Source organism: Chaetodon auriga, chromosome 22 (assembly GCF_051107435.1).
Source record: "Chaetodon auriga isolate fChaAug3 chromosome 22, fChaAug3.hap1, whole genome shotgun sequence".
NCBI lineage: Eukaryota > Metazoa > Chordata > Actinopteri > Chaetodontiformes > Chaetodontidae > Chaetodon > Chaetodon auriga.
The window spans coordinates 14,408,000-14,434,871 of NC_135095.1; the positions used below are offsets into that span (position 1 = coordinate 14,408,000).

The window sequence follows — 26,872 nt, forward strand, 5'->3', positions numbered from 1 at the left end:
AAGTATCCTCCTGACGTTTGTGACGTTGCGACGTGATCACACAGTTCAGTGTCACATGAAACGTCTGACAGAAAATATTTTTATTTGGCGTTTTTTGCCTTTTTGCTCTGAAACTTGTTGCTATTAGAGCTGAAACTGCACTATAACCTACAGGAGGTTCACTAATCCAACATGGACGAAGACGGCCTGCCGATTGTGGGGTCTGGCGTTGATCTTACCAAGGTTGGTATTTAGCTTAGCTAATATTAACGGTAGCTAACCAACGATAAGCTGTTTTATGAGGAAATGAGAAGAAACGGGTCAAAAAACGGTATTCCCATGGCTTAATAGATGACGCTCTCCATTGAAGCTCTTTAATGTTCATATGAATTATTTGACTGAAGACTGTTAAACATGATGAAACTGTCTGGTTTACTGAACTTTAGCAGCAGAAACGCTTTCACAACGTCGTGCAGTATGTTGTCAGGTGTCCAGATTTCGTGACCTATCCGATCCTTTGACCTGATGACAGATTTGATGGCTATTACAGCAGAAACTAGTGATCAATCTTAAACTGCGTCTCCTTCAGGTCCCTGCTATTCAGCAGAGAAGAGTCGTTGCCTATCTCAACCAGTTTCTTGTGCACACGGTCCAGTTCCTTAACCGTTTTTCCACGGTTTGTGAGGAGGTTTGTACATCTTCTTTACTCTTATCTTTGAGCATCCCTCTGCTGTCCTGCGTAATTTACACAAACGACCTGCATAACACGTAGATCTCGTCCTGAACGGTCAATCTTCTTTCCCACAGAAACTTGCAAACATATCTCTCCGCATACAGCAGATTGAAACAACCCTGTGCATTTTGGAAGCCAAGGTGAGTTGCTGAGCCTCTGTAGTCATTCTGCATGCTCTATACACACGTCCTGCCTGTGCACTGATCACTTATCGAATATCGCTGTGCTCTGAGCAGTTGTCCTCCATTCCTGGGCTGGAGGACGTCACGATAGATGGACTCAGTCAGCGGCAGCCGGCTCAGGCTAATGGACCCACAGCCACCAATCAGAGCCAAACGGATGGGCCGCCAGCCGAGCCCCTGCCTCCTCCACAGGTACACTGACATGCACACAAGCTAGCATATGGTATTTTTCAGCATGTAAATGCATTTTATGTAGATTCACTGGTCAGTTCCTGAGGCCGTTCTTATAAAAGTTTGCCAATGTGTATGTTGTACCCAAAGGAATAACTGGGGATTTCTGTATGTAGAGGTTAAACAAAGCAAATGCAGCGTGCTAACTTGTGAGCTTTTCAGGTGCTGGTATGTGGATTTGGCGTGAGCCAGGCTAGCTGTTTTCCCCCGTTTCCATTCTTTATGCTAAGCTAAGCTAACTGGCTGCTGGCTGTAGCTTCATTTTCAAATGAACAGACACGAGCTGTATTGAAATTCTCATCAAACTCTCTGCAAGAAAGTGACCAAGCAAAACCCAAAATGTCAAACTGTTTATTTACTGAAAGATAAAAGGTGGCAAAGATGAACTTAAGCGCCATAAAGCATATAGAAACACAAACAACACAGCTCTAGCTCATCAGTGATCATGAAACTCTCACAAACTCTGCAAGTTGAAAACCCAGAATACCAAATGCCAGAAATGCAAAACCAGGTACCACTTTCAAAACCCTGTGCTATCTCAACACTTGTTACATCTCTTGCCTTATTAATTTGTATATTTCAGCCCACTCAGGCTGCACCAGAGCCTGCAACCACGCAAAAAGCAGAAGCAGCTGCAGAGAATGTGATGACGGTGGCCAAAGACCCACGTTATGCCCGATACCTAAAAATGGTTCAAGTGGTAAGCCATCACTAACATCTGCTCAGGGACTGCAGGGATAAAGAAATGTGTGTTTTGTGTCTCACTCCATGTTTTATCTGTCACAGGGAGTTCCAGTTATGGCTATAAGGAATAAAATGGTCTTGGAAGGTTTGGATCCCAACTTGCTTGAGTGAGTGTTTCACTGATGGTGATCATAGATTAATCTGCCGGCCTTCGTGCAGATTCGTTGTGCAACTTTTTATGAGGCTAACCGACAGTATTTCCTCCGCTGCCGATGACAGCACACCGGACGCCCCCGTGCCCGACGGAGGAACGAGGAGCACAGAGGATCAAGACGTCGCCGCCACCAGCTCTGACAGCGAATCGTCTTTCAGCGACTGACATCTGTCCCCGTCGCCGCAAAACTTCCTGCAAAAGCCATCCATCGCTATCCTGAGCTTCTGTAGGCCCGTGCTCTGAAAGAGAAGGAGGTTGTAGTGTGCCTGTGAAGAGGCACCAGCGAGAGGGTGCAAACGCAAGTGCCTGAAACAGAAGAATCCAACCAGAGTGATTGTAATTTCAGCGCAAAAACAGCTGAAATAGTTTCGCTTACGGTCGGCCATTGACCTCCTGCATTTTGATACATTTAGCGTTTTTGACTAAATCTAACTGTCCCCGTTGTTTGTGTTAGCAGCCGGTCTCAGAACATGGCAGTAGCAAATCATTTTTGTACAAAAGGTAACGATATACTGTAGAAGTTGTTGGTCTTGCTTCTGTTGCCGCACTGCTGTCACAGTCTAATGCCTTTAAGAGATCATCAGTTTAAAGATGTGTGGTGGATACTTTGAATGTTTAACACAAACATTGTGTGTGTGTCAAGGCCAGGGAGGAAATATCACAATAATCCACCAGTATTGACATACAGTATATCACAATCGCAGCTTGATAGGAAATGCTTCATGCTGCCATTTCTTTCTTTATTTTGTAGCATCAAAAACGGGTTTTAATGTTTCCATATGAGTACTATCAAAGCAGGAGTTATAAATTGGCATCTTATTACACAATGTTTTGAACAAGTTGCCCTTGTGGAGCGTCATGCTTTACCACCTTTGTAACCACTACACAGCGGGGGGATGCTTTCTTTTCACTGTCATCACCAATATTTGCAGGTGGCCGTGCTGGAGGAACAAAAACTACAGTCCATTCTGTGTGAGGCCTGTTGGGTTGAGGTGTTTATTTTAGACAAAACCTCAGTGAATTTGCAAAGTATTCAGACCTCTTTGCTTTTTGCGCATATTATACATATGAGATGGATTACATCGTTTGTTTTGGCTGTAAATTTACACACAATGATGTCAAAGCAGATTTATGATACAGGAAAATGCTCTATTATATGTCACAGATGAAAGACTGTGCTGCTTCATGCACTCGCCTCGCTAACATTCCTCCATTGACATGTCTTTTAATGCCTGGACAGCGTCCTGCACATTAACTCTGCTGGAATGAAACAGACCTGCACTGAGAGTTTCATCAGTGATGAGCGCCACTCGTTAGAAAAATGTAAAATGCAGACTTTCTCTGTGTTGACTGTGTTGGTTGTAGTTAAGACTCTTTATCGTTACATTCATCAGGACTCAAATAGCGAAGTCAAGAAACTGTGTTAAAAACACTTTAGCACAAAATAAACTGTATTCATGAGATTTTTATGAATGGTTATTACACTATAATGACTGTGAAAAACTGAGTGTGGAGAAGTCTGGAAAGCACTTTGTTTACAAAAGCATCTGTAATAAATACTCAAACCATTTTCTTAAAAAAAAAAAAAGTATCTTTATTTTGCAGGTCTTGTGCAGTACATTATGTCAGAGGCAAAACAGTACCAATACAGAGTAACTGAATTAAAAAAAAACAAAACTCCCTTGTAAATACTCTCTCTGTAGTGAACAGGTGAATCGTTTGTGTTCATGTGACCTCCATTCTGTCCACTTACACATTACAGCACAGGATTTTCTCCTCAAAAGTACTCTGAAACATATCAGCTGATGTACGTGTTAAATTGGGTGACACGGACACTATGACACAAAGGTCTGACCCCTTTCCTCAGCATGTCAGAAGAATATGTTGAATGTAGTTTAAAGCATCTCAAATGCCTTTCTTAATATGTAACATGTACCACTGCAAAATAATGGATGCAGTGACTCCCAACCAGGGCCATCTTTTCTCAGCTGATTACACTTTAGGAGTGAAAATGATGTAAACACTGCTCTAAGCCAAAGAATAAATGCCTGAAATTAAATTTGCCAGTTGAACTGAGCAAACTAACTTAAGCAGCCTAATTCCCAGTGCATGAACTGTCTGCAGGCTGCACACACACGCAAAAACCACATCCATAGGTGCGCTGTACAACCACACAGCAGTATCAGATGAAACCATTTAGCACGAGTTGTGTACAGAACTCCCAAAACAACAGAACTCTGATCTGGAGGATCCATAGAAAGAGTTTTTTCTGATTAATCTGACCTCACAACAGTAGAGATGCAAAGAAAACACAACTGTAAAATGCTGAAACTAAAAACACTTTGATTAAGGAAGTGGCAGCATTTGAGTAATAATCCCATTTCAAGTCATTTTTCATCATAAAATGAGCCTCTACAGACAGTATCAGTGGGAGATAACTCATCTCACCAGTTTCTCACAAAAAGCCACTCCCACTGTTTACCCACAGACAAACTTGGTATTAGTTTGAGTGGTATTCCCTTTTAACCACATGTGAAGCGATCATGTGCTCGCTGTGTGATGAACTTCTCTTATTAGTAGTCACAGGTTTGATAGGACGTGTCACACTGGTGTGGCAGCATTCAAGAGCAAAGTGCAAAGTGACGTTTGACTGAATACCACAGCAGTAAGTACACTTATAAAAGTATAAAGATACAGGTCATGGTCAGCCAGCTCACATAAAAAACAATGTACTGTGTTCTACCAATAAATTCAGTCAAGTCATAGAAAACACAAAATCTTGTAAAAGCCTTGCAGTGTAAAATGCAAATGTACAAAAATCTATGAGCATTTCTTTTATAAAAATAAATGCAGCACATTTTTAAACTTGAAAATACTGATATTCATACAAAGGTTTGCTGGTGGTTGGAGATCGGTCAAGACAGGTACTCGTACTCTGTTTGCACTCGTAAGGTAAACAGCTGGAGGGAATAAAAAAGGAGAGAAATAAGGCCCCGCACAGCAATAAATAAAAAAAAAAAAGAAAGAAAAAAAGTGTTTGATGGTGTGATAACTCACTTTAAAATCATCGATGTATGTGAGGAAGAAGCAGATGAAGCTGAAGGCAACGATCCACTCGCATACAGCGCTGGCTAAGTGGAAGGGATAGTCCTGAAAGAGATGACAGCTGCTGCAGTCAGTGCACGCTCAACACGAGTGATGATGAAAATGATGAAGGGCTACAACTACAATTATCAATATATAGTTCATAGTTTGGTCTAAAGATGTACAAACCGTTGCCACATATTCATAAAGTCCCAGGTTGTGTTTTCACATAGCTTTTTTTATCCGACTGACTAATAACTATTTCAAGAGGTTAGCCATGACAGTTAGCTTACTGCACTATTTCAATACATTACTTTTACTTCAGCTATTTCAAATGTTTTCTTCTTTTAACTATTACTGACTATTTATACTTACACCAACTATTTCAACTGTTTATTCGTTAATTTTAGCTAACTGTTCCAACTGTTCTTACATTAGGCTAACTTTTTCATCTGTTACCCATTAGTATGAGCTAACTACTCCAAATGTTTACATTAAGCTAACTTTTCAATTGTTTATCCAATACTTTGAGCTACATTTAAACCATATATCCATTGTTTTTATCAAACTATTTCATTTCTTTATCCATTACTTTTGGCTGACTGTCAACTGTTTATCCATTAGTTTCAGCAATAACTATAAATCCATCACTTTTAGCCATTTTGACTTCTCTGCTAGCTTGCTAAATACATTTCACACACTTCACTGCAACACATTAAGGTGTGACTCAGGTTTACACTGATGCACGGTGACAATCTGCAGCCTACCTTGTCATCTGTGTCTCTGTGCAGTGTGGTTTGTTTCACAAAGAACGCACAGATGACAGCTGAATTATCCATGAAGGAAAAAGACCTTTAACAACTCGTACAAAAGTAAGGAATATAGCATCATATGGCTCTATCATGAACATATCAATGAGGGAATAATGGTGCAATTATAAAGCTAAGTTCCAAAAGAAAATCAGGAAACTAGAGGATGTTTTTAACAGATATGATTTCTGTGAAAGGATACTGGGGAAAAAGGCCAAAGTTGCAATGATGGTGATACCCAAACGTGCTCGACACACACCCATGGAGGACCCAAATGGATAAGCGTGATGTGATATAACGGACTGGAGGATTGTGTAAACGACACCAGAGACAAAGAACAGCAGAGCTCCTGCATCATGTGCTACCGTGACCGTTGTTTCCTGCAATTAACAAGTGGAAAAATATGCCATTAAACGTTACATGAAATTCTTTTCATGGGATTAAAATGTGCACTGTGTGTGAAAACATACCTGGAAGGTTGCAACAATACACATTCCCAAACAGGACATCATCCCAACCAGAAGAGCAGCTTTATTGAGACATGGACCCACCGCTCTGGTTTCCGCGCTCAGCTTCTCCACAAACTTGTACCTGGCATATATGGTGGCTATTCCTGTGCAAAAAGTCACACCGTGAATTTACCACAAAGTTTTGCGAACTCGTGCATTCCAACAATAAACTCTGCTTTCGTTTTCTTAAAAAAAGGGAAATATGACTAACATCTTTGGGAAGCCTGCTTCCTCCCTTGGGAAAGCCCAAAGTTGCCTAATAAGAGTTTACAGAGGAGACACTGCAGATGTCCACGGGGGGTGAAAATACCTGCGCATGCAGAAATGAAAGTCATCAGGCCAAAAATGCAGCTCTCTGGGGGGTTTGCACCGGTGTCACTGAGCAGAAAAGAGACAAGACGTGTTGATAATAGTCTAAATCGTGACCTCCCGTTATTTGAGGCTGTATGAAGGCTGTTATTTGTTCATTTTCACACTTTAGCCGCATTCTCTTAGAATAAAAGTCTATTTCTAAAGGGAGAAGTGGGTAAACAGATCATAACGCGGCAGCAGTCTACTAAAACAGCTGTTCGCGCAGCTGGACTTTGGTTGTCAGCCAGGATGAAGCGCATGAAAACGAAACTAAACTCTGGCAGAACTCGTCTTGTTTTGTCTGAAGTCACAGAAAATAATGTCAGTACCTCAAATCTGAGTCGTTAAAGTTGTTCTGCCCATCTCTCAAACATGTGCGTAAATACAACTTACCTTATGTAGGGAAAGATTATGTCGACATCATGTCTGAAAAGCGCAATAAGGTAGGAAATGATGAAAGTGCCGGAGGACCAGACGACCAAAAACGCTGGCAGAAAGCACAGACCTTGTCTGAACCAAAACATCTCGGACGGATCGTTATGCGGAACTTCCAGAAAACCCTGCTAATGAGCGCATTGAAACGGTGCCATGCAACATGAATTCGCGTCCTCAGTGCCAGTGCAGGAACAGTGCTGAGTCCGCTGAAGTCTGTAACCGGGAGTCACATGGTGGCGTCAACTAAGATGATCTTCGCCTTTACACTTTACAGTAATCTCTTCCCCAAAACGACTCCCTGTGAGCAGACCGGCCCACGCAAGTAGGAGCTCCCGCTATGATCCTCCAACGCTCCCTCCCTCCCTCCCTCCGCGTCACTGACAGTAAAAACCAGCAGTCAGTGGGGGAAGTATTCAGATCTTTCACTCAAGTATGAGTGGAAATACCACCATGAAAGTAGTTCCTGCAAGTAAAAGTCTTGCACTTGAAGCTCTGCTGTGGAGGTGATTTTGACTACTTTAAACCCTTTTGGGTAGTTTGTCCATAGCAATGCATCATACAGAAAATAATCTGTACAATAACACAGCCTTTGTTACACTGTGAGTCGTGGGCTTTTGGGGTCCCTGATGGTTTGTGGCCTTGGAGAAGTTACCCCTTCTCCTGGTTGTTTATCTTTCTTTGGATACATGGCTGCACGTTCTGAATACTTGGGGGATAAATCCCTGCAGGATGGGAATTTTCTTGGATTAACTGGCAGGGAAAACAATGAGACAGTCAGAAGTATTTAGGGTGAACCTGGAACATCTGGCTCAGGCTCAAGTCCAGAAGTCTGTAACTCACACCTCTGAGGAGATTTTCTTACTTTCAGAGGAAAGCTGAGGAAGGAGTCCAAGTGGGGCCACTTCAGAGCCTCAGTTGTTGATGCAGCTATTGAAGCCAGCCAGTTCGTGACTTGGCAGCAATCTTAAGAAATTGTTGGTTGAAAGGGCCTTTTATCAGACTTTGTTAGCCCAGGGGACTCCTCACTCAGCAGAGAAGATGGCTACTGGCAGGCCAGGAAAACTGCAGCAAACTGGCATGGATTGGCTCAGCTCGACTCACTTTTGGTATTCTTTCCTTGATTTTGTTTTCCACTGCGGACAGTAGCCTATAAATGCACTCTTAGCTCACTGTCATAGTGACGCCACAGGAAACTGCCTTGACATCATCTTCAACGGCACGCAAACACAGGGACAATGGAGGATATCGCAGAGGTGGTGTTCTGGGCAACAAGACAAAAGGCTGCTGAAAAAAAACAGGAGAGTTTGGGAATATGTCTATGCTGGACTATGGTGATGCTATATACATGCATACATCTGCACAATGACTGCACATGCTGGAAACTGTGTACCATGGAGCACTGAGATGTATTACAAATTTTAAAGCCTGAACTCATCATTGCTGTTTGTATGCTTGGGTTGGATGGTCTGCCTTGTCCACCTGTGGACTTAACAACTGACATATTCTTATTTATGAAGCTCTTCTTTATCTTATCTAAGCCTTTTTGCATTGTTCAGGGTTCTAATGCAAGTATTTAAGAGTGGAGGTTCAGGAGCTATGATCCCTCAACCGCCATATACAGCTATCATGTGACCCGAACCCTGTACATAGGTGGCAAAACAGGAAGTTACTTTTTTCTCTATTTTCTTTTTTCAGTCTTATCAGTAGTTCTGATCAGCTGTATTTCCTCTTCTGTTCTTTTGTTGCATTGTATATTTGGTATACCTTTCATAGCTGGAGATTTGTATTTAATGTAGTTTATGTAGTTACTTCAGGATTTAGGGAGAGATGTGGATTAGATTTCAACCTGAGAGGACAAACTTTTTTTGTGTGTGTCATGAAGGACTCACTCTTCTGATAACATCAAAGTGAATGTTTATGTCATCTTTTTGGTTTTTCAAAAGGAATTTTTGCCCTTTAACTTTGCAGTGATAAATCTCAAAGCTGCGCCATTAGAAATAATCGAAATGGAAAGAAATAGAAAATGGATTAAATGGCTTTGTGAAACGTGAAGCGGTGTTGTTAGTGTTGTAGTAAGTACACAATATCTTTTGAATTGTTTTTCCTTTTTTCTAAAGTTCAGTTTTTATTTTTATTTCATTTAATCAAAAGTTGTAGTTTTTAGTTTAGGGCAATCATAATGACCCTGAATGCATCACGGACACCACTCCTGTGCACTAGAGGGCGACAACGAGCCCGAAGTGAAGACGCGGCAGGGCGGCAGCCGCGTCATCGCCGTCGAGGAAGCGTGAAATGTATAGTTGTCATGTGTCACGCAGTCTGGCTGGTCAGCTGACAGATCCGGGTCGCTTGTGATGTTTACTTTCTTTGTTTAGTGTGTTAACCTGTGCTTTTTTGAATGAATGCAGCGCTATGCTTCGCCAAGGAGAACCATGGTAGTCGTCAACTCGGTGCTCAAGCTGTTGCAGAGGCAGACGTACACCTGTCTGTCACACCGATATGGACTCTACCTCTGCTTCGGGGGGCTCGTCCTCATGATAGTTTCCGCGTTTCAGTTTGGAGAGGTGGGGTATTTCTGTTTCTATTAACGCCAGTCACTTACTGGTGACCGTTATTGTTGAATGAGCTTACGTCAGTTGCTCGACCGCTGTGTCTTCGTTCTGTTGTATTGAGGCACAGTCTCACCAGACTCCACTCAAAATTCTGGTGTTTAAAGCGATCTCGCTTTGTAGCAAATTTAAGCATCTGTACATACTTTTTTGGGACATTTAATGAATAGTTACGATGTTCATGCTAGTTCGGCATAATAATGAAGTACTTAACTTTACATTTTCAAAGGAAAGACTGACATCTCTGTAAGAATTGACTCTGAGGCTTGCTAACTGACAGCCCTCCACGTTGTAAGTTAACCATTTTTGTTAAGGAGGATTTATGAGTGTGTAAATGTGTATTTTTTTATTATAGCTTGTGCTTTTATGGTGGTATTCGGGTATTTATTATATCGAAGAGCTGTTTCTAAGGATCCTTAAAAATGTTAAGAAACCCTTATATTGTGCAGCTTATCTACCTGTGCAGGTAGGTCGTGAACAAGGAAACAGCTCTGTTTTTGAGTGTGGATTAGTGCGGCCTTGGCTGTGTGTGAAACTTGAGAGGTAGAAACATATGGAACTGCTTGTCCTCGGGAGCTGTGTCATCTAAAGTCCCGTCCTCTCCAAACAGGTGGTGGTGGAGTGGAGTCGAGACCAGTATCATGTGCTGTTTGACTCCTACAGAGACAATGTGGGTGGGAAGTCATTCCAAAGCAGGTGAGCAAAAGACAACATTAATGCTCCCACAGAAGGGTACCTTGAACCCATCACAACAAGAGAAATACACAAATTTCACCATTGTCTCATTTATGTAGATATATGTAGATGCTGTTTTCAGTTGGTCTCTGCTCTTACAGCTACAGGTGCAAAATTTTCTTGGGTTGGGCTCAGAAGTAAAAACTCTTATTGTATTCATAAATGTGAACGTGTAAACCCTCAGCCCACTTTCTGCAGAAACCTTTCATGCCACTTTGGACTGTTTGTACCCTTCCCTTGAGAGAAACGGACGAGGTGTAACCATGCATGAATAAAAAATAATTCAGACTCGGTGCCAGAAAGTGTGCGCCGGGGAAGGAAGCAGGGTTATGGCTTTACAGTTTGATGTGAGTGAGTGTTTCTTTTTGCAGGCTCTGTCTGCCCATGCCCATTGATGTGGTGTACACGTGGGTGAACGGCACAGACGTGGCTCTGCTGAAGGAACTGAAGATGGTCAAAGAGCAAATGGAGGAGGAACAAAGAGCTCTGAGGTAGCGGTGGCTCTGCTGTCTGTGGGAATGTGGTGCAGTGAAGCGTGATTGTGAGACGGAATCAGTGTTGGCTTGAACACACAGCCGCAGTTCAATGCAAACCTTAATTTTCTGCAGAAAGTGTTGATGTTCAAAAGCCTTCAGTTTTTCAGCTGAGTACAGTCAGCAATGGCGTACGCGCTTGAGCTGTAGCATTATCACTTTCACTCTGATTGACCTGCGCACACATTGCCCCAGAGGCAGAGGGAACCTTAGATCAAAGGTTAGAATAAGTTCCTGCAGCTCGTTTCAATAGTCTCTGGACCTTTCTTCTCCTCTCAGCTGCTAGCATGAAAGCAAAAGTCAAATTCCTCTGTTGACTGGCTTCTCCTGAGGTCTGTGAACAATGCCATGCTGTAAAGTGTTTTTACTTTAGGGATTATATGATGAAAATAAGAGGAATTTGCTGTTTTGTTGCACAGGGAACGCCTGGGGAAAAATGCAAGTGAGACAACTGAAGTGCCAAAAGACAGGTGAGTCTGGAGATTGTGATGGTCCTCGGAGGTCCCAAAGTTAAGACTACATGCTTTGACACGTTTGTAACACATAAGAAACACCTCAGTGTAATTCAGTCACGTTCAGTTGCCCAACTTAGTGCTTGAGTAAAGCCTCCAAACGTCTCAGGCCTTTAAAAACACTGGAAGTGACTGTTAAGGTGACCATGAAACAGCATTGTGAGAATGCTGAGTGTGGTGTTGAAACAGGAAGTCGAGGTGCGTTAAACCACAAAGAGATGTCATTCAAGTGTAAACTGGTTTGATATCAGTTAGGGAGACAAAAGCAGTTTGGTTTGAGGTGAGACAAAGTTTTTGTTTTGATAACTGATTGTTTTATAGTTAGAGGACTTAAAAACAGGATATGAAGCTACAGAAAAATCGAAATTAAAAAATTTTGCACTGACTGAAATGGTCGACAAACAACACGCTGAACTGCAGTGAAGATTGGACTTCAGGGCAGGTTTTTCCTGTGTTCACCACCAAAGCCCCCCCCTCCTCCTTTCTATCAAGATTACAAACCCATCTGTGAGTTTTAACCGCAGCCTCAAAGGGGGGACTCGATGCAACAAAGGAAGCTGTTTGCTGAATGTGTGAAATTCACGAATGTCATGCATGAGTTGGAGTATTTGTAAATGCAAGACCTTGAAGTTAGAAGGAAGTGGGGTGAGAATACAAGGTCAGGATGCATTGACTAAAGTACAAATCTATATTTTTTTTCAGTGTGAAGCCAGAATGCCTGCTGTCCCACTGCATCATAGCGCCCATGCTGGCCCTGGATCCCGCTCTGCCGGCCAACATTACACTCAAAGAGCTGCCGACGCTCTCTCCCTCCTTCTCTGCTGCCAAAGAGCTGCTGCTGATGAACAAACCCTTCCACCCGTCCACCACCGCCTCTGTGGTAGTCTTCCATTCGCAGGCTGACGGTAAACACGCACACAAGAGAATCCAGAAACAAAATGAGATCAGACCGTTTCTAGTAACAAACGGGGGCAGAATTTGGCAGGAAACGATGCTCCCTGAGTGATTCCAAGCAGCGTGCGAGCGATTCTCCAGGGAGAGCAGTGAAACCACAGAGCAGTGTGATGACTGAACCCAGCAGGACATTATCACTGAGATACAAATATTATTTACACCGCAGAAGATGTTATTTGAAGGAAGATTAATGAGTAACCAGAACCAGAGCACGCTGCAGCAGTGGGGCTGTATTACCAGTAACATGCATGCAGCATCAGTGAACCGTGCAGTGAAAGTGCGAGCTCGGGTCGGATGGTTTTATTCGATTCCTGGATTTAAGAGCCGCATGCAAAAAAAGGGAGAAGATAAGAACAAAAAGACAGATTGAATGCAACACGTTGCCTGAACGTGCAAAGACTTTGAACATGCAGGAAAATGAAATAATATTAAAAAGAAAATCTGAAGGTTGTTCAAATTTTGGCCCCCAAACATTAAGATCCAACAGAACTACGTCTCTGAATTTGAGCAGAATTTTGACACCTGCAAATATTTGATGTCTTTTCCTTTTGGGCATCTTAACACCTGATCTCCTGCTTCATACTGAACCCTGTCAAACTGTCCTACACTCATAGATGTACATAACATTTTCTCACAATAAGAAACACATAGCTAACCTTTTCAAACGACTGTATGTGCACCATCGCTAGCTGTCGTGGAGCCAGCGGTGTGTCGCTGCAGTCGCTGACAGGACGTTGAGCAGACGACACCTTTGCAGTGTGGATTTTCGAGATGTGTCACGCTGGTTTATGTTCACTTTAAAGAGCTTATAACTCAGTGCTATATGGCAGTTTTTTTCTACACCTGACACCCACACCAGGAGCTGACTAATCGGAACATTTTGATCATAAAGACAAACTCATCATTGGCTCGTTTGATTGTCGTTGGCGTCGTAAACCAGCTGAATTTGCTCAAATGATGGTTTGTATAACCTCTTTAGTGTGAATGAACTGATCTGATGCTGCTTTTCTGCCTTAGTTGATTCTTTTATTGAACTTCCAAAGAGATGACGGTTAACAAATGTCAATTAACTTGTTAGTATTGAAACATGATGTGTATCCTGTTACTGGTGGACTGTAGAGCACTAAAAGAACTCCTTCACAAAGATGAATAGAAGTCAGTTTATCAGCATGTGATAAAAATGTCCCTTGTTTTCTTAAAGCTGGCACATGATTTTCTAATTTTAACAAAGTAAACATGTCTCTAATCTAAAAGTGGGGGGTGGATTGAGCAGCCCCCCCCCCCCCCGATTTCCACATACTGTTGCTCACTGTTTTCTCATTGCTTTTTTTTTTTTTTTTTTTTACAGCTGATAAAGCCTATACAGACGTGTCCAGAGAAGACCAGAAGTTCTCTGTGTCCAGATGTTACCTGGTGAGTTTGTATTACCTGTTAAATGCACGCTGACCTGTGTAACATCTGCATCCGTTCCTATCCTATGAAAATAACACAGCCCTCATTGACAGATCGAGGTCATTAAACGTCCCAAGTTGTTTTTCTTGAACGTTGAAATCTGCCTCTTTGTTGTGCGTTTTGCAGACGGCGGATAAAGAGGCTCCAGGTCTGATCCGCATGCAGTCTCTGGCCTATCTGAGCGGCTTTCCGGCATCCTTTAAGGAAACGGAGCAGCTGAGAGTCAAACTGCCTTCTGTCATAACCAGTAAGATCAAACAGGTAAAGCAGACATTTTTTACTTTAACTTACTAAATCATTGTTTATTACCAGCGGGGTCACAGAGAAAGTTTTTCTTTCTTTTTTTTTTTTTTTGGCCCTGGTGCCATTGGTGCTGTCCCTCATTTCCTGTAAGGTTTTTACTTTTTCTTACTGATCCACAAATGATCGATTTAAGATCTCTTTTTAATGCATTTTTCCCTTAATTTCAGTTTCAGAACAGCAGGGGGCAGAGTTTCACACCTGATAAATGTCCAGAAGACACTCTTTACTTTCATCTCTCTTATATTAATTGTATGCTGCAGAGATTTTGGATTATTTTCCAGAGTTATTCTGGAAGTATTGTCAGTGATCATGTAAAAAGCAACTTTGTCATACCCGACTTTGCCACCAGATGTCACTCTTGCAGCGTCTTAGTGCTGCTGCTGCATCATCGCCACAGACATGTACTGTATGTTTGTGTGTGCACAAATTAAAGGTCTTTTTATACATGATAGCAATCGTAATCCAAGAAAGCGCTAAACACAAATGCCGAATCTTCCCTGGGGGAGGAGGTGCTGCTAAATATGGGCTTTTTCTATTTTAAACCTGTTCTGATGTGGATAAAGGGCCTCTGTCAGCTCTGCGGTCTGTGTGTCTAATAATTTTCTCTAATCAGAACTCTGCTCTATATTTTGAGAGGGAGGAATGCCACTAATGAGCGTGGATTACTCTGAAATAATCAAAGAAAACATAACAGCGCAGCCCGGAGCGGAGTGACCCTGCAGGCGGCAGGACGGCCATGAGTCAACTGTTGTCCCGTCTTCCGATAATAAAGTCACATGGCTGGTTAGAATTAATGGGCGACGGATTTAATAACATCTTTTATAACCACCTTTTATGATAAATGCATAACAGAGGTGTGACGCAGCAGCTTGACTGCATCAGCGGACTCTTAAGAAGCCTGAAAAAGATTTGCTCAAAGCCTTAAAAAACCCACCTCATTACTGTGTTTTAGAAGCAATTTGTCAATTAATCGATTAGTGGATCATTTTTTTAAGCAATAATTCTCAAAAATGCCTGTTCCAGCTCCTCAAATGTGAATATTTGCTGGTTTTCTTGGTCTTCTGGGAGAGTAAACTGAACATCTTACAGCTTAAGTTACAAAAAGCTATTTTCATTACTTTCTGACATTTTATCGACCAAATGATTGTTTGAGAAAATTATCAGCATATTAATTTATAATGAAAATAATTGTTTGTTGCAGCCCTGCTGTCTTTAAAACATTTGTAGTGTTGATTGGAGCTGCACTGCAGCTCTTTACACATTTGTATGAACAGATTGAACTACACAGTGTTTCAGATCAGTAAAGTTTGGGGTCAGTTCATGATTGATGAACATCTCTTTAAGGTTTTCTGAGGGTTCATTTGATTGCAGATGCACATTTATCCATCGAAACAAGGCTTGATAACCCTTTTAAATACTTCTCAGAGAGCCTCTTACTGCATGCTTTCCCAGAACACATTTTTAGCAAAGAGTAAACAAAGTTATACTGTCTTTTTTTTACTTCATTCCTTAAGTTATACACAGAAACATACCCAGTCTGTGTACTGTTACACAGGACACGAATGAAGATCGTGATGTCACACAATCTGCTTGTTTCCTTTTTTAAAAATCTACAGAACTAAACTGGGCAAATCTGAAACCTGCAGATATTCTAATAAGTATTACAGTACACATACACACAGTAATACTATACACATAGTATTACTGTATACGGTAGTGACACACAAACAGGTGGAGGAGCAGCGTCAGTGAACCTCGGGGGAGTCACTGTAACGTTGTATGTGATGACATGTAGGTTAAACGCTGTTAACCTACATATCATCATCAAACCCTGCTGTCCCATCATTCCCTGCATTGTCGCCCAGGTTGTAGCCTGACAGGTCATGTGATAATAACCAGCGGCATTCGGGCTGTAACCTTAGCTGGCGGTGCGGGGGTTAACTGCAGAACAGCTGTTTGGAGTGGCGCGGCGCCAGCCAGCACGCCGAAAGGTCACAAGGATCGGAATGACCTTCCCTCTGTGACACGCCCTGTCGTCTCACCCACGTTTGTTTATTCCTGCCTTTACCTGCTTGGAGTCCAGTTTTCATCTTTTATGAGAGGGACAAGCTGGAAGAGGTGTCACTCCGAGTCCAGGAAAGAGGGTGTAAAGTGTGCGCGCGTGTGTTTGGTGTTTAAGGTTGGGGAGGGATTTTCTTGGTACACGGGCCGCCACACAATGCACAGTTTGGATTTCAAGGTGCTTCCTGGTGTCGCCAGGCCGATTCTGTGAAAGAGGGATGATGTGCATAGTGTGGAGGGAGAGGTTCAGCGGTGAGAGTCGGCCGGTATTTATAGCTGGTGTTAGAGAGGACTATAGTGATGAAAGCTGCCCCACAACCCCGATCGTCAGTGCTGCCCCCTCTGTCTGTGTGCACAGGCCTGCTGATGTGTTCGCATCGGAGTGTATTTTCACGTGTTTTGAAGAGTCTGCGGTCGTCCACACGGTGTCTCATCTCCGCTATGAACCAAGATTTATTCCTCATACAGTATGTGCTGTGCCGTACACATGAGGCTGTGTGCAATAAGTAAATAAAGTAAGACAAAGATAAAGGTTCATTGGTAACAGTTTGTCAGTAAATAGCCACGATGCTAATCACAAGTTCGTCTGTCAGCAGGAACTAGATTGCTTTCAACACTCAGACCATCCTTAAATGTGGTTGTCAGGCCCAGCAGGAGACGCACGATGTGGCAGCTTCAGCTCAGATGTTGCCGTCTGTGGTGCCGCACGCCACCACGACTCCTCATCTGCTCACACAGATCACTCACCACAGGGTTAATTGGTTTACACAGAGCGTCAGCTCAGTTTTTGCAGGCTAATTACATTTTCTGTTGCCGCTGCAGTGACACACGGTGACCACAGTTTATAATACGAGGAGAATAAAACTCACACGGGACATTTTGATACCGTGCTGACGATTACCTTAAGCTGCTGCCTGGAGGACATGACAGTCAGCTGATGAGCCACCAAAAAGAATCAGCTCGCCACACTCAAGTATTCACTGTGTGTGTGTGTGTGTCAGAGCATTATCAGGACTATGAGGAGAGCTATAATAAAGATGGCAATGTGATCCGGGGCTTGCTGTCTCCTGGCTGCTCCCCGCCGGGTTTACAAGACACAGCTAATCCTCCTCACCTAAAAACAGGAGCAGAGGAAGAGGAGCGAGTCGAGGCAGAGCACGAGTTCAAGCGAGACGTTTGGGATCAGTGTGGGATGATGGAGGGAGACGGGCTGAGCGTTTTCCTGGGAAACTTAGAGTTTGAGAGATGAGACATGAGAAATGGGCAAGGCCAGGGGAATCACACACACACACGCACACACATGCACAGAGTCCCTCAATGCCTCACATAGCTTTCCAGAGATCAGACAGAGAGCCATGGAGAAGAGGTGACATCACAGAATTTTCCGAACCTCTTTAATCACACACACACACACACACACACACACACACACACCCTTGCTGTTGTGACTGGAGGCTGCGGCAGCCAGCAGATGCCTCCACACGGGCATCATCGCTGCTTTGATTTGACCTCTGCAGCTGCGGGGTCAGAGGTCACCGGCGTCTTGTGATTTTCATCCACAGTCTTTCAGAAATGTGTCCGTCTGTCTGTCCTAATGCTCGACCGATGTCTCTGTCACGAGCTGCAGATAAATTATGTCACTAAACTTGTGACTTCAGCTGTTTAGGATGTTCTCGTTGTGTTTGTTTTTATTTAAAGGGGCACTCCGCTGATTTTTCCATCTGGCAGCTTCAAGCAATTAACGCCTCCCTGTTGATATGTTTATTTGTCCCTCAGTTCGAGTTGTACTCTGAGGCCAGCATCGCTCTGCTCCACCTGAAAACCCCGCAGGATTTCACCGATCTGACCCAGCAGGCTAAGAAGAACCTGACCCTGGATGGAAAAGAGTTAACCATCAGCCCCGGCTACCTGTTCTGGGACCTGACCGCCATCTCACAGGTACGACTGGCCCCTTGTCATGATATTTACACCCTCTCAGCTGTTCATTACGAGCACTGTTTAGCGTTCGCTCCTCTCTCCAGTCCAAACAGGATGAAGACGTGTCAGCCAGCCGATTCGAGGACAACGAGGAGCTCCGCTATTCGCTGCGCTCCGTGGAGAGACACGCCCCCTGGGTGCGACACGTCTTCATCGTCACTAACGGCCAGATTCCCTCCTGGCTCAACCTGGATAACCCCAGAGTTACAGTTGTCACACATCAGGTAAAATTTAAGCCTCTGCACTGCACTCTTTAACGGGGACTGATGGTTAGCCTGTTTTTACTGCCTCCTATTGCTTTGCAAAGCATTTAAACCCAAACAGAAAAGCACCAAATGACACAACCTGTTCCTGATGTTTACATTTTTGTCACACTGGAACGAAGCTGATCTGAACACCTCTGCTAAAAATATGGTTAAATTGCACGTTATGGTTGTATTAAAGAGCTTTAAACAGCCAAATCTGCAGACTGGCTCAGTGAAGTCTCTCTTCAGGGCACATGCATTCGTCACAGAAGCTTTGCTTTGTATCGGCTGGAAACGACATGTTTAGCTTGTCATTATGTGTTTTCCAGGATATCTTCCAGAACCACAGCCACCTTCCCACGTTCAGCTCCCCGGCCATTGAGGCCCACATCCACCGCATCCCAGGGCTCTCCCAGAAGTTCATCTACCTCAACGATGATGTGATGTTTGGCAAAGACGTCTGGCCGGACGACTTCTACAGCCACTCGAAAGGACAGAAGGTGTGAATGCAACATCCAGAGCGCTCGGCTTTCATTTTAAAATGAGCGCTGCAGTTTACTGGTTTAGTACAATGTATATGCTAAGACTGGCCTTTCTTCTTGTCCCTTTAGGTGTATCTCACCTGGCCTGTCCCCAACTGTGCTGAGGGCTGCCCAGGATCTTGGATCAAAGATGGTTACTGTGACAAAGCCTGCAACAACTCAGCCTGTGACTGGGATGGAGGAGACTGCCTCGGTAAAGAGATCCGCATCGTCTCTCCTGTATCGATAAGCTCATTTGTTTCAGTCACATCTGACATGTTGTTGCTTTTCTTCTGACAGGTCCCGCGGGGAACAGTCGGTTCGCGGCGGGGGTCGGCGGCGGTGGACCCGGCGGAGCTGGTGCACAGGTGTGGCAGTTTGCAGGTGGTCTTGGAGGCCTTGGGGGGACGTCCTACTGTAATCAAGGCTGTGCCAACTCCTGGTTGGCAGACAAGTTCTGTGACCAAGCCTGCAATGTGCTCTCCTGTGGTTTTGATGTGGGAGACTGTGGACAAGGTGAGTGAAATAAAACCGATGCTAATGTTGATGTGTTGATGCTGCAGATTGGTCGGGTTTTGCATTTTTCTTATTGTCACCAAATCCCATGAAAAGACCAAAACCAAACATTAATTCATCCTCTAAGTATTGTAATACAGCCTGACAGGGAATTGAATGATTATAAATTACCCAAAGCACTTTGCATATTGGATGACATATATGAAGATACTGTTAAGAAAACTCGAGCCTTATCCATTATCGTCTTTTCGTGTCTGTTGTAGAGCACTTTGGCCAGCTGTACCATGTGACCCTGGTGAGGAATCAGAGCCTGTACTTCCTCCCAGGAGGTGAAATCAGGCCATATTTCACCTTCGATAGAGTGGCTCGCAGAGTCTCCGAGGCCCACGTCAGCGACAACGTGGTGGTTCGCCACACCTCCGTCGCCAACAAGTGGAAGACCATTCACCTGCTGCTCCATCCGGGCCACAACGCCACCCAGATCCACTACAATCTCACGTTCCAGAGAGAAGACAACACAGAGTTCACAATGAGCTTCAGTGTAGCTGTCAACACCCGCTTAATACCCGAAACCAACGTGTCCCAGACGGCGAGCAAAGGCGCCGGCAAAGAGCCGAAGCCGACCGTGACTCCAGAGCCACCGTTCCCGTTCTCAGATATTCCTGAAGACAAACGGGGTCCTAAGATCCAGAGGAAGCAGCCCGGTGAACTTGAGGTTGTCATAGAGGTTCCTTCACTGAATGTGTCTCTTCTGCCAGCTGATGTGCAGACTGAGCTGCAAAAGCTGGAGGAGAAGCTTCTGATTGGTGACATCACTATGAAGGGTTATAACCTCACAAAGGGGGAACTTCTAAAACCTTACAAGACACTGGCTCAAAAGCAGCAGGTCTCAGATTCACATCCGGTTAATGGGGCTGCAGCCAAGATCCAGAAAAAGCCCTTTAAAGACTTGGAAGGAGAGCACCTGGAGGGAAACCCACCTGTGGAGGAGAAAGCTGGAAATATCCAGGAAATATCCAGGAAAAAAGTGGCTGTGCAGGAAAAACATGTCACTCCTCTTATCCCAGTCCATATCGATGACAATCATAAGGAAGATTTTGTTCCCAAACATCATAATCTGAATGCTGTGATCGAGAGGCCTATGACTTCCAAACTGCTAAGCAGCATTTCCAAAACCAAGAGCGGTGAGAGTCAGGCAGAGCCAGCCGACGCTGGAGGAGCTCCAGTGGGGAGGAGACTCCAACACTTCATCTCCTCAGACAGAGGCTTCCTGCCGTGGGAGAGGAGGAAGTACTTCCAGGAACTGCTTGAGGTAAGTAGGGGCAACAACTTCCACTTTCCAGTCATTTTGATTTCTTTGAATACTCATTTCTTTGCGTTGACACTGCAGGAAGAGGAGCGTCTGCAGAGAGAGCTGTCGTACGAGACTGACGGTGCCGCCACCGGCCGAAGGCTGCAGGACACGTTCGCCGACTCGCTGCGCTACGTCAACAAGCTGCTCAACGGCCAGTTTGGATTCACGTCCCGCAAAGTCCCCGCACACATGCCTCACATGGTCGACCGTCTCATCATGCAGGAGCTGCAGGACACGTGAGTGTGGTGCTTCCGTTTTTAGGTATCCCTGAAGAGGCAGCACCTTAAACTGCTCTGCGCTCTTTCCCGCAGATTCCCGGAGGAGTTTGTTAAGACGTCAGCTCACCGTGTTCGCCACTCAGAGGACATGCAGTTCGCCTTTTCCTACTTCTACTTCCTGATGAGCGCTCAGCAGCAGCTCAATGTGTCTGAGGTGTTCGACGAGATCGACACCGACCACTCGGGCATCCTGTCCGACCGGGAGATTCGAACTCTGGCCACTAGGATCCACGAGCTGCCGCTTAGCCTCCAGGTGGGTCCTAGCTTTGATACGTCTTCTCTACCGAACATGAGGCTTTGAGAACGGTCAGAATGTAGTTTACAAGAGTAGTTGTAATTTTGAAGTACCTGCTTGTCTGTTGCTGTGTTCTAGGACCTGACAGGGTTGGAACAGATGTTAATAAACTGCTCTAAGACTCTTCCAACTAACCTGACCCAGCTCCACCTGGTGAACCCAACTCAGGAGGCCTACTATGACCCCAGCATGGTGAGCCGTGCTTGAAATAAAGGAGCCAGAAAAAGAGCTTAAGTTGATATTTCCTGTCAAAAACCTTGAATCCTCGAATCCTTGAATGACTAATATTCTGTACTTTTTTTTTAATCCACAGCCTCCTGTCACAAAAGGCCTCATCCTTCACTGCAAACCCATCACAGAGCGTATCCACAAAGCCTTCAGAGACCAGAATAAGTACAAGTGAGATCTTAACTACTGTTACTCCGTCTGACAGTTCAAATTGAGATATTCATCCTGCTTTGCTTCGCTGTTGCTGCCGCTCACATGTCCTCTGTTGGACAGGTTTGAGATCATGGGGGAGGAGGAGATAGCTTTCAAGATGGTGCGGACAAACGTGTCCCATGTGGTCGGCCAGTTAGATGACATCAGGAAGAATCCCAGGTGGGACTGACGGAGAAGATCACCTTTTTAATTTTAGTTGACCTGTTTACAGTCTGTTAACGTTTGAGTTTTCACTGATCCCCAACAGGAAGTTCATCTGTCTGAATGACAACATCGACCACAGCCACAAGGACGCTGCCACCGTGAAAGCTGTGCTGAGAGACTTCTATGAGTCCATGTTCCCGCTGCCGTCCCAGTTTGAGCTGCCCAGAGAGTATCGCAACAGGTTCCTGCACATGGAAGAGCTGCAGGAGTGGTAGGACATGACGTTTAGATCAGTATATGTTGGACAGTTGTACTCGTAGCTCGTAGCACTGCTGTGCCTGAGTCATCCTCACACGGCTGCTAGCATGACTGTGACTTTTGCTATCTGGAGGCTATTTTTTGATGAATCAATTAATGGTAAAAAAGTGTCCCGACATGCTTATTTTGTCCCACCAACCGTCCAAAAGCCAAAGAGAAGCAGTCTACACTGATATAAAACAGAGATTAGCTGAAATCCTGACATTTGAGACAGCGGAACAAGCACACGTTTGACATCATAACAAGTGACAAACTGTAGATAATCAAAATGGCAGACCATTAATTTTCTCCAGATAGATTAAGTTGACAGTGCGGTTATTAATGGTTGAAGCACACATACCAGCCCCGACACTTTTTCCCCCAAGCGGCCTTCATGTGAGTTAAGAATCTGTGGCTGTCACCACATGGGACTGAGCGCTGCCAGGCCGGAGCAGTGGGAATCCCTCTGGGGCTTCAGAGGGTTTTTGTCAGGGATCCTGCTCCTTTATTCTGGGGGCTTCAGCTGGAGAATGTGAGCCTTTAAAATTAGACCAAGCCGCTTCAGATCAGTCGCTAGCTGCAAGATACTTGTAAGATCATCACACCGCTGAGCCTCCCGCCTCCTCCCCTCCCTCTCCACCTCTACTGTGTCTGAGTAGTAAGTAAGAGACAGATGGTGTTGGGTGATGTCACCTCGTCACCCTGTTGCCCCGCTGCCCTCTGCATGCTGCATGTTTCCTCCTCGTTACATCAGAGCAGGACGAGCCTCCAGCGAGACGTGCCACCGCCGATATTTCTGTCACCCAATCAGGAAACACACGTTTTATTTCACCTGTGCCTGCTGGTGCAGGATGGGACTAAAAAAGATCTTTATTTCAAACTAAATTATTATTTTTTTTTCTTTAATCTCAGGCGAGTGTATCGGGACAAGCTGAAGTTCTGGACGCACTGTGTCCTCGTGACGCTCGTCGTCTTCACCATCATGTCCTTCTTCGCCGAACAGGTCAGTGTGTCCATCTCGGACCGCACACGGTTTGTTTACACATTCAGATGAAGACACACAGGACGCTTGCCCGCACACCTCTCTGTTTCCATGATTCACACTCGAGCTATGATTCAGACCTTGGCTTCCGAAATTCCACTCGGAGGCGCGTCCGTCTCGTGTGTCGCGCTCGTATGACCGGCCAGGACCTGACTTTTCAGAAATGAAAGACGCCCGGCAGTCCTCCATGAAACACGAGTTGTCTGTCTTTGTTGGCGTTCATCATGCAGAGCTTGTATTTACTTTAACGTTCTTTGCTGCCAGATAGGTGGGATTTCTGGCCGGAAGAACGTCCAAAGAACACTGTAGCTGAGGATTTTTAAAACAGGATCGTGTTCTTGGACCGCTTTCCTGTGAAATGCTTCCAACTTGGTCCTGGGCAGAGAGGAAAAATAACGCCAGGAATTGTTTAACAGATACTGTCTGACTCTGTTATTAGGCACTTCCCTAAATCCATAGGTTTCCTGTTTCTCCTCAGTGAACCTAAAGAAAGGTTAATAGTTGCAGTGACCTTAGGAGAATTTCCCCCACAGCGACTCGTGGGACCAGCGTTCCCTGTTGAGAATGTGTCAGACTTGTCTGGAGTCTCTGCCATCACACACAAACATACCTGATGTCTCTCTGGCACACGAAGAGTCTGGCTGTCCTGCTGATGATTAAGGTAGAGATAGTTTGAGTCACCTTAGTTCAGTTTAGATAAGAGAGATTAAACGCGTTCACAGGGAGGTGATTTTACTCTGCTGGCCGACTTCTAAGATTATCTTTGCTGGGGTCATCAAAGGCCTGAAGGGAATTGGTGTCAAAGTCCTTTTGAGTTACACAGTCTTAATTACAGGTCACCATTTTGGGAAATATGCTTATGTGCTTTCTGGTGCAGATTTAATATAGATGAGAACATCAATACCATATCTGTCCATTAGCTAAATGTGCAACTGCAGTCAGCAGTCGGTTAGCTTAGCATAAAGCCCGGCCTGCCTGGCTCAGCCTGAGGGTAACTAAATCCGCCCACCAGCACCTCTAACTGTCAGTAATTAACACTTAATGTCCTGTTTGTGCAAAAACCAGACTGTAAAACAATTGTGTGGTGCAACAAGGAAGTTACGTTACTGGTCACAGGCAAGAAATAATCAGGTACTTCACTGAATTATTTATAAGGTTCTGCTCCAAATACTCTATGGTTACTACATGGACAGAGGCGTTGATCTCTTTAGGTGACTTTCTGCTGAATAAGTGAATAAGCGTGTATTCTGAGGTGTAAACACCCCCACCCTTCGACAGCAGAGTCATCCTCGTGCTGTCAGACCGCACAAAGCGTTTCTTGTCTGTCCTTCGCTGCTCGCAGTTTCTAATTATGCCACTTCCTGTCTTCCCTCTCCCTGCAGCTGATTCTGCTGAAGCGAAAGCTGTTCCCCAGGCGCAGAGCGAACAGGGACAGCAACCCTGAGAGGGTGTGACAGAGGAAGACTTCCCTCTCCTCTCCTCCCTTCACCTCAACCTCCACCCTTTCTCCCCTGCTCAGTGGAGAGGATTCAGAGCGGGAGACCGGGTGGGAACAGGAATCCGAAGTCCGCGATGCTTGTGTTGCGTCAGCCCGGACCGAGGATAGAGACTCATGTGAGGTGGTGATGAAAGGTTTTTCTGAAGATGATGGATGGGGCTGCCCGGTGAAAGGAATGGCAGCCAGCATGAAGAGGCCTGTAAATCCTCTTTTCCTCCGTTGGGGGCATCTGAGGCTTTTGTACGACACCCTTGCATACACAAACAAACACTCCCTCCACACTGCGCCTCCCGCCCTCGCCGTGCCATTGATTGATGTGCCGTTAAAGTGTGAAACATTTGATAGCAGCCGGTCAACACTCCCTCTGTTTGCGCGCGTGCTGCAGCTTTTGCGTTTAAAGCTCAAACGATTGGCAGGTGGATCAATGAAGCCGATTGACAGAGAGCAATCTGTTTTGATAATCGATTAATCACTTCAGTCACTTTTCAAGGAAGTTGAAGGAAATTCCACAAATTTGTGCTCTTTGCTTCTCTGTGTTTTATATCCTCATACGTTTAAATCTGTTGGATTTGGGACTGTCACCTTGGGTGCTGGGAAATTGTGATGGGCATTTTCACAGTTTTATAGACAAAAGAATTAATTGATTAATTGAAAAAAAATGCTTCAAAGTGGAAAAAAAAAAAAAGGTACTTGCGGCCATGTTTGTGTTTGGCTTTTACTGCTTTGGCTTCATTTTAAAGAAATGAAAGAAGTACATATAGGAAGGATAAAATGATTCATTTAAAGGTCCTATATTTTGCTCATTTTCAGGTTCATACATTTATTTTGGGTGTCTGCAACAAAGTGTTTACATGCTTTAATGTTCCAAAAAGTCCCGGTCTGCTCTGATTGGTCAGCTCCGACGGTCACTGTAAAGTTGTGACACAGCAACTTTTCTCAGTGGAGTTAGTGTTTTGATACTTTCACAGTATTTATATGGCACCTAGGCCTGCTTTATAACGAAAAACGATAAGGAAATCTCCCTTTCTACAATATGGGACCTTTAAGTGTTGGCTGTTCTACTTGTTGTCTTTAAAAACATGAAAACTTGAAGTGCCTTCGTTGTTCATTCCTGCTTGTTTGAACATTTTTGTTTATGTCCTGTTGTTGTTGTTGTTGGGTTTTTTTTTTTTAAAATGTCTTCTTATAAATGTTAGCCACATCACACCCTAATCTAGTGATGTCCTCTGAGGATGAATGGGATATAGGATAATATGGTTATCATTCTTAATGTGGTACAAATGTAAGTGATACTACAGCTTTCATCGCCACCTGTGTGTGTGTCCCTGTGGGACTCAGCAGGCTCGCTACTGTCTGAAATTCAGACCCCGTCAGCATGTTCTGTAACTTATTTTGATTGTATTGTGACGGTGAGCCCAGTGACTGATGCATCTGATTGGAACGCCGCAGAATGTAAACATACCTTCAGACAATGCTCGGTAACTTTTTCCTCCGAATGTCAGTTTTACAAAGTCCTTTATTCTAACGACGAAAGTGGAAGCGACTTCTAGATATTGTCAGCATTTTGCCGATAGGATACCAGTCATGTGGTGTACAGTGTGATGTCAGCAGCGTGGCAGGCGAGACGATGAGTAACGCATCTGGAAATGGGATTCTTCAGATTGCATCAGTTCAGTGGCTCCTCTGACTCAAATAAAATGTGATTTGGTTCCAGTCATGTGAGCGTTTTTGTCTTGTGTATGTACGACTGTAGCCTGAACGTTTCACTACGTGTCACTGTTGCGCTTGCTGTCCTACGGCACATTTAGCAGTTCCTGCTTTGTACGTGTTTGGTCCGAAACCAAAGTATCTGGACACTGAAATTTTGACCTGATGGTGGCAGTAGAGCAAAAGT

General features: G+C 44.4%; 3 protein-coding genes across 3 annotated transcripts; 2 read left to right on the forward strand and 1 right to left on the reverse strand.

The window, feature by feature from the left end:
- The first annotated feature begins 15 nt into the window (after positions 1-15).
- On the forward strand, positions 16-3,686 carry washc3 (WASH complex subunit 3). Its single transcript, XM_076722606.1, has 7 exons — positions 16-222; positions 569-667; positions 787-852; positions 949-1,086; positions 1,709-1,825; positions 1,912-1,976; positions 2,089-3,686. The coding sequence occupies exons 1-7, from the start codon at positions 172-174 to the stop codon at positions 2,186-2,188; spliced, it is 636 nt and encodes a 211-aa protein (XP_076578721.1). The 5' UTR covers positions 16-171; the 3' UTR covers positions 2,189-3,686.
- On the reverse strand, positions 3,599-7,568 carry dram1 (DNA-damage regulated autophagy modulator 1). The gene is made up of 7 exons (XM_076722605.1): positions 7,170-7,568; positions 6,736-6,803; positions 6,387-6,529; positions 6,119-6,296; positions 5,875-5,933; positions 5,081-5,173; positions 3,599-4,983 (listed from the first exon to the last, which is right to left on the reverse strand). Exons 1-7 carry the CDS (start codon positions 7,298-7,300, stop codon positions 4,939-4,941), a joined length of 717 nt encoding a protein of 238 aa, XP_076578720.1. The 5' UTR covers positions 7,301-7,568; the 3' UTR covers positions 3,599-4,938.
- Positions 7,569-9,506: 1,938 nt separating this feature from the next.
- On the forward strand, positions 9,507-26,691 carry gnptab (N-acetylglucosamine-1-phosphate transferase subunits alpha and beta). The gene is made up of 21 exons (XM_076721870.1): positions 9,507-9,775; positions 10,431-10,516; positions 10,927-11,046; positions 11,508-11,558; positions 12,303-12,505; positions 13,903-13,967; positions 14,133-14,267; positions 18,147-18,308; positions 18,392-18,571; positions 18,922-19,092; positions 19,204-19,327; positions 19,414-19,629; positions 19,893-20,941; positions 21,020-21,219; positions 21,295-21,514; positions 21,635-21,748; positions 21,870-21,955; positions 22,058-22,156; positions 22,245-22,412; positions 23,351-23,441; positions 24,863-26,691. The coding sequence occupies exons 1-21, from the start codon at positions 9,614-9,616 to the stop codon at positions 24,932-24,934; spliced, it is 3,774 nt and encodes a 1,257-aa protein (XP_076577985.1). The 5' UTR covers positions 9,507-9,613; the 3' UTR covers positions 24,935-26,691.
- The last annotated feature ends 181 nt before the right edge of the window (positions 26,692-26,872 follow it).

What these genes read in the sequence shown, in the direction of transcription:
- washc3 (XM_076722606.1), top strand. Translation starts at nt 172, where the DNA reads ATGGACGAAGACGGCCTGCCGATTGTGGGGTCTGGCGTTGATCTTACC. An exon ending in AGCCCCTGCCTCCTCCACAG is followed by an intron (nt 1,087 to 1,708) that starts GTACACTGACAT and finishes TGTATATTTCAG; the next exon opens with CCCACTCAGGCTGCACCAGA. An exon ending in TTGGATCCCAACTTGCTTGA is followed by an intron (nt 1,977 to 2,088) that starts GTGAGTGTTTCA and finishes TGCCGATGACAG; the next exon opens with CACACCGGACGCCCCCGTGC.
- dram1 (XM_076722605.1), bottom strand. Translation starts at nt 7,300, where the DNA reads ATGTTTTGGTTCAGACAAGGTCTGTGCTTTCTGCCAGCGTTTTTGGTC. An exon ending in GTATTGTTGCAACCTTCCAG is followed by an intron (nt 6,297 to 6,386) that starts GTATGTTTTCAC and finishes TGTTAATTGCAG; the next exon opens with GAAACAACGGTCACGGTAGC. An exon ending in ACAGAGACACAGATGACAAG is followed by an intron (nt 5,174 to 5,874) that starts GTAGGCTGCAGA and finishes CATCTCTTTCAG; the next exon opens with GACTATCCCTTCCACTTAGC.
- gnptab (XM_076721870.1), top strand. Translation starts at nt 9,614, where the DNA reads ATGCAGCGCTATGCTTCGCCAAGGAGAACCATGGTAGTCGTCAACTCG. An exon ending in GAGGAACAAAGAGCTCTGAG is followed by an intron (nt 11,047 to 11,507) that starts GTAGCGGTGGCT and finishes TTTGTTGCACAG; the next exon opens with GGAACGCCTGGGGAAAAATG. An exon ending in AGCTGCCGCTTAGCCTCCAG is followed by an intron (nt 21,515 to 21,634) that starts GTGGGTCCTAGC and finishes GCTGTGTTCTAG; the next exon opens with GACCTGACAGGGTTGGAACA.